Raw genomic sequence first — 7,298 nt, 5'->3', positions numbered from 1 at the left:
TTAAATTTAAAAAAAAAAAAACTCATTTGAAATCAAGAATTCTTCAAAACTGATAAAATATCTTTCATTGTAACTTATAGGAAAGTAGGTCGATGGTTTAGATTAAAAACAAATCAAAAAATTAGAATTTAAATTGATAAAATTAAAAATTAAAGCTTTTTTTTTTTTTTTTTTACAAAATTCAAACTCTGATTTTTTTTTTTTTTTGTAATTTCCCCTTAGAAAAAATTACCAATAAAGACATGCTCTGCCTTATCCAAATGCAACTTTATTGAAAACTTGCAAAGAAGCCTTGATGAATGACCTTCAAGACATATACATTTGATTCAATAAATAAATATGTACAACTAGTTTTTCATGAGAGAGGAAAATTACTATATACTATCTTTGGCCCAGTTTGTTTTCAGTGATAGAAATGAGGGGATTGATAGTGAGAGGATTAATAGTGAGGAGATTGATAGTAAGGGGATTAGTAAAACGGTGGCCCTAGAGACCACTAATTTAGTGGCTCTAAACCCACCACTAATGAGGTGGCAAAGCAAAAAAAAAAAAAAAAATAGACACAATATAAACTGTGGCAGTGGGTGGGACCCACTGTCACATCACTAGTGGTAGCTCTAATTAGAGCCCCCACTCATTTCCAGTAGTAAAATTGTGTTTGTTTTCATAGTGAGGGGATTAGTAAAATTGTGTTTGTTTTGTTAGTGAGGGGATTGTTAAATTATTTTTATATAAAATAAATATAAAATAATAAAACAAATAAAATTATGATTTTTACTTAACAAAAAATACAAAAATATTAAACATTAATGTTAACTAAAAAAGCCCAACAAGTTAAAAAAAAAAAATTTTGAGTTGACCGGATGACCGGCCGGACTTCCGAGCGGACATCCGGAAACACCCAATCTGAACGGACTAGTTTGCTAATACCAACTTTCACCCCGAATTTCTAATAACCTCACCCAAGACCCATTCCAGTCTGAACGGACTAACAATCCGGAGGCCACAACACAAAACAAACATGAGCTATATATACCGTTCATCCATCATAGTCCACTCCGGACTGTGATGCGCCTAAACAAACTAGGCCTTTGAAGACATTAATTTGCCAACCTAGAAGTAGAAAGGGAAGATAATAGAATGAGGTTTCCTATCCTCTCTCAGTAGCTTCTTCCACCACATTTGTCATCGATGGCATTCTTTCCTCATCCAAACACCATTCTGATCACACGGGAAGGAATTGAGGCCGGGACATTCTACTTTCTCCAAGTAAATCAAATTGGGAAATAACATCATAATGTCTTTCCAAGGCATCTCTAAGTTACTCAAGTACTTAAATTGTAACATTTGAACTGTGGTAGCTACTATTTTGTCCAGATTACACAATAGTCCTCCTCTGATGTAAAGTTTCTTCAAGTTGTTCAAATTGCCAGACCGCAACCAACCGGGTGTATCTATCTCAGGAAAACCCTCAAGCTCTAGTTTTTGCAACGATGAAGGAAGTTTCAATAAGAGAGGAAGTTTTGGATCACGCTGCTCAATGAATGATCTTGTCAGCGTTGTCTGCTTGGAAAATAGTTGTGCTTGCTTAGGTGAATCATCAGTTTTACCTCGTAAAATGCATCCTGACCAAGATATTTTCAACTTCTCTAAATGGTATAATCTTTGTAAATGATGAAGCTGCAGATCTGTTGGAAATTCTTTCATACTTACGGATATGCTCAATTTTCGTAGATTTGACAATTTTGTCAAATTATTGATAGTACATGACTTTTCATCATTGGAATCTCTAATAATAAATCCCTTAAGGACTTCAAGATTAGATAGTGCACCAAGCCCCTTGGGCATGTGATCTAAAAGGTAACACCCAGATATATCCAAGTGTGTCAAATTTTCAAGCAAGCCAATCCAATCTGGAACCACCTCAAGGTTGTGACACGATTTGAGATCTAGAGTTTTAAGACCAGTCAGTTGTGAAATGAATTGAGGAAGCTCTGTAATCAATGAAATTCCTCGAAGGCTAAGAACCCTCAATTGTTTCATATTCTTGAGAAAATTGAGAATTTTAATGTCTGAGACTTCAATGTGATGCGTGACCGAATTCTGCCACCTTCCCAAGTAAACAACTTTCAAATCCGTGCCCCTTTTGAAAATAATTTCATGTCTTCCATCAATAATAGCCGCATCAACGTTGACGATGCTGCTGTCCCAAAAGGTGAGGCCTCGATACGTCAAATCACCAAACTGATCAACTGTTGATTCAGTGGTTAAAACACAACGAATGGCAGGGGGCATCCTGTAGCTATCCACAATCAATCCACAATTTTTGTAGATAGGCTCGATGAAGCCCTTTGCAGTAAGCCCATCCAAGATACCGTTGGCATAAAGCTCTGCTTGTTCTGCTTGGAATGGAATGCACCCGCTAATGCACCAGTAAATCACAAACCTTTTCTTCATGGTAGCCATTTCTGGGAAAATCAAGAAAAAATCCAAAAAATTTTTTTGTCCCCAATGGAGGCTATGGAAAGACATTTTCAGCTGTGCAGAGGTGTGATCAAACTTTGGCTCCTTGTACAAGCTGTGCAAATAACCGGACTTGTTTACATCGACTTGGTAGTTGCTGCTGCTACCGTTAATGGATCCATCAGACCATGGTTTCCGATGTGGTTTTGAATCATCATCATAATGGATTTTAAGCTTGGAGGGAATCTGCGATTTCAACTTCTTGACAGACATTTTCAGTTGGTCAAGTTCGTTAGTATCACTCCCTCCTTCTCTTGTTTTGATCTCCTCAAATTTCTCACAAGCCTGGTTGATTTGCACATTCATACGATCTACAAACTTCTGAATCTGTGTCATGGTCTCTTTCATGAAATTAAGATCTCGACCAATCATGTTAGTGAGATCATGATCTGCAACTTGGTAGTCGTCGTTCTTGTTTGGGGTGGTGGTTGTTAAGTGGATTTGGTTGGGAGATACTACTGTCCATGGCTTTGAAAGGAACTATTACCAAAACAGGGTCGTGTTGGAGTCTTGAGAGAGAGAGAGAGAGAGAGAGAGAGAGAGAGAGAGGACAGGTTTTTTCTTTGATGGTCTGGTCTGGGTTTCAAAGAGAAAAATGGATCATGAGAGAGAGTGGACACGTTTTTTCTTTGATTGTCTGGGCTGGGTTTCAAAGAGAGAGATGGATCATGAGAGAGAAGAAACGCTGTGACACCATAAGAGAGAGAGAGAGAGAGACGTAGTGTGTGTCTCGGCTGATTTCCCTATCACATTTGCAAAATTTTATTCCCACTTTTTATTTTTATTCTTATAAAAACGACTTTTGAAAAGCTGTATTTTGCGTTTAAAATAATAAAAAAAATTTAAAGATAGAAAATCGGCTTTGAAAAAGTCAAGTTTTAATTAATTTTGAATTAATTACAAATGGTTTTGATTTACACTAAATTTCTTTTTTAATTTATATTTTTAACATAACTATTTTTTGACCAAAAATATTTTTAATACAAAAACGATTTTAGAAAAATTGTTTTATATTTGTTTTCCATGTGGGAAGGTTGTTGGACTTGGGAACCAAAAGATAAGAGAGAGAGAGCAACAATTCTAATACATTCAAAGATGAGTTTCAAAAATATTTTTAATAAAAAATGACTTTAGAAAAATCATTTTATATTTGTTTTCCCATGTGAAGGTTGTTGAGAGCAACAATTCCAATCCATTCAAAAGATGAGTTTTTTTAAAAAATTATAACACAGACAAAGCATGATCCATATAATACTCCAATAAATCTCATCAAGATTCCACATTCAATTACTTATTATGCCCCTGTTTGGCATGAGTTAAATAGAGATTTTTTGGCTAAAATATTCACAAAAAGATAAAATAAATTTTTTAGTTCAATAAAACAAAGGGACTGTTTGGGAAGTGGGATTTTTGCTTAATTTAGGCTAAAATTCACAAAAAAGACAAACTAGACTAAAATAGTTAATAAGATAAAATGTCACATCAAACCCATAATCATTTAATTTTGTCTCGCAAACATCACATCCAAGCACAAAGAAATCCAACCATCTTTCCAAACACAAAAATTTTAACCTACTAAAATAGTTAAAAACTAAAATAACCTACTAAAATAGTCAAAAACTAAAATAGCCTACTAAAATAGTAACTTCCCAAACACTCGCAAAATGTTATATCTAAATCATAATTATTTTATTTTTTCTTTCACAAAAGTCTCATAAACGAGATTTTTTAACCACAGGCTAAAATAGTCAAAAAGTCAACCCACATTCCAAATGAACCCTATATAAAACATATATTGTGGAGGTTTGGGAAATTGTTATTTTAATAGGCTATTTTAGTTTTTGCCTACTTTAGTAAATTAAAATTTTTGTGCTTAGAAAGATAATTAGAATTTTTTATAATTGGATGTATTTTCAACTTAAAGGTTATTTTAATTTATGTTTTCAACATAAATATTTTTTGACCAAAAATACTTTTAATACAAAAACGATTTTAGAAAAGCGTTTTATAACCAAACACACCACTCAAAATTACTCAAAACTCAATTCAAAAATTAATTTCAAAACTTATAATCAAACACACAACTCAAAACTCAATTCAAAACTCAAAACCAAACTCATTTCAAAATTCTATTTTTAAAAAATATTTTTTTTTGTTTTTTAAAATTATTTTTAGAATCATGATTTGAGTGTAGAGTCGTGTTTTGAGTCATTAGTTTTGAAAAGAGAAAATTTATTTGGTTATGAGTTTTGAAAAGAGTTTGAGTTGTATTTTGAGTTTTGAGTTGTTTTTTAAATTTTTTTGGTCAACTAGCCAGACGTCGTCCGGGGGGGACATTTGGGGGGATGACCGGGTAAACATGTTTCCAAATGTGGATGTGGAATCAATGTTTGAAAATTGTTATCAAACACAACACTCAAACCTATATGTAGAAAAGGAGGAGACGATGGAAGATCAGGAATGTGTGTGTATATATAGAGGCTGTTTGGGAGGTGGGATTATAGCTTAATTTAGGCTAAAATTTACAAAAAGATAAAATAGGTTAAAATAGTTAAAATAGTTAAAAACTTACTAAAATAACAACTTTCAAAGCCCTCACAATATATGTTTTTATAATAAGTAATTGAACGTGAAATCTTGATGAGATTTGTTGGAATATTATATGAATTATGTTTTGTCTGTGTTGTGATTTTCTAAAGAAACCCATCTTTGAATGCATTGGAATTGCTACTCTCTCTCTCTTCTTTTGGTTCCCAAGTCCAACAACCTTCCCACGTGGGAAAACAAACGGGAAATTTTTTTTTTGTGAAAACAGTTTTTCTAAATCCATTTTATAAAACGACTTTTCTAAAACCGTTTTTGTATTAAAAATATTTTTGGTCAAAACCGTTTTTAATTAATTCAGAATTAATTAAAACCAACTTTTCCAAAGCCGATTTTCTGTGTTCAAATTTTATTATTATTTTAATTGCGAAACACGACTTTTTAAAAGTCATTTTCTGAAAAATGGCATTACTAAAGCCGTTTTACCCTACAATGGGAATAAACATAAAAGCCACCCTAGAGTGGGAATAAAGTTTTGAAAATGTCATAGTCAGAGAAATCAGCTGTGTGTCTGGAAGAGAGAGAGAGAGATGCCAAGCGAGATTGAGAAAAGGTGCAGAAGAGATAAAGAGGGAGTGGCCTACTATAGATGTTTACCGAGGCAATAATTGATGAGACGCGGGGAAGAAATATGGCCCATTGGTCGGGACCAAGGTTGTTGAACCGCGTTATCTTGAGAGAACTTGTGTTTATTTAATGGTGTTTACAAGAGTGAAAGGGATCTAAAGGCTTCTGCACGTGCTTTTCAAGTTGAGGCGGAAGTATTCTCTAACCCCATTGGTAATGATTATTTAGAATTTTTTCATGAGGGATGGAACAACAAAAAAAGAAAAGCCTTTTGAGCCTTTGTTTGGGAAGTGGGTTGGCTTTTTTGGCTATTTTAGTCTGTGCTAAAAAGTTTGGTTTGGGAAGGGCTTTTTGGTTTTTTTGACTTTTTTTATGAGAGAAGAGTGTAATGATTATGGGTTGGATGTGATGTTTTGTTTGTTGTGGCTAAAATAACCTATTTTGTCTTTTGTGGCTACTTTTGGTTAAGATTCAGTTGCTCTTAGTGGAAATCAATCTGTTGATCTCTCTCAATTGCCCAACTCCTTCCTATTTCAGGTTGAAATAAAAAAGATAAACACAACACGTTCGCTAGCTGGGAAGCACTGATTGAGGTAAGCTTAGAATAAATTGACAGACCCTTTTAATATATATATATATATATAATCAAAGAAATTATTAAGTTTACCTGTCGTGGAAAGGGAAATCTCTTCTAGCACTTTCCCATGCTCTGGCATTTCATCATAACACCAAATGAGAGAAATAAAATAGTTCACGTACAATATATTCAAATGGTAGAAATATATGCTTCGATGATATCAAAATAAGGTATTCATGCATTTTTGGTGGTTCTTTTGTTTTTTTTCATTAGCGAGATAAGTTTAGTTTGTTGTTGTTGTGAGAAGAACCATACAAAGAGAGAGAAATAATCGCAAACTAAAAGTTGTCAAAGTAGAGTTGGTTTCATAATAATTGTTTATATTTAGATATTTTGGTTTTTTATTATTTGTTGCACTTTTTTTGGAGTACATTAGTTGGTGTCCTTTGGTTTTATAGAATTTCCATGCCATTGGTATGTTGTTGGTGAGAGTAAGGAGATAAGAATATTTTTTGGAGTACATTAGTTGGTGCCCTTTGGTATGTTGTTGGTGTGCCGTTAGTGCATTGCATTAATTGGTATCCTTTGCTTGATAAGATTTGTTGTTTTTGTATTTTATGAATTAGTTGGAAAACTCAGATTACTTGACTTTCTAGAATGATTTGTTTTAGGAATATTATATTTGTTTTTGTATTATGGAGGAGGGTGGCTGTCTTTGGGGTTGATATTAATGTTAGGTACATTTTTTAAAAAAAGTTTTTGGACCAAGTATCTTATTGTAAATTGTAATTTATCACTTCAAAATTGAAATACTACTAATAATGTTAGGACTCAGAGTTATTGCTATGCCTGCATGTGTCCACTCACCTTGCATTTATATTTCTTTATTTTCTATCATGTTCAGATGCCAGCTTCATACTAGTTTTTTTTTCTCCATGATAGCTGGAAAAAAAAGAATGAAAACTAGCATCTTAGCTACTCTTACAACATACATGGTTATTTTATTAGTCAATCTTTGTAAACATGG

At 33.3% G+C, this 7,298-nt stretch overlaps 1 protein-coding gene across 1 annotated transcript; it reads right to left on the bottom strand.

Moving 5' to 3' along the window:
* Nucleotides 1–1,185: 1,185 nt before the first annotated feature.
* On the bottom strand, nt 1,186–2,895 carry LOC114267117 (uncharacterized). The gene has a single exon (XM_028208106.2). The coding sequence runs from the start codon at nt 2,893–2,895 to the stop codon at nt 1,186–1,188; it is 1,710 nt and encodes a 569-aa protein (XP_028063907.2).
* Between the last annotated feature and the right edge of the window lie 4,403 nt (nt 2,896–7,298).

Source organism: Camellia sinensis, chromosome 11, assembly GCF_055761805.1.
Source record: "Camellia sinensis isolate YWXY chromosome 11, ASM5576180v1, whole genome shotgun sequence".
Taxonomy (NCBI): Eukaryota; Viridiplantae; Streptophyta; class Magnoliopsida; order Ericales; family Theaceae; genus Camellia; species Camellia sinensis.
Note: the sequence above shows the minus strand (reverse complement) of the source record. Positions and strands in the feature narration are given on the sequence as shown.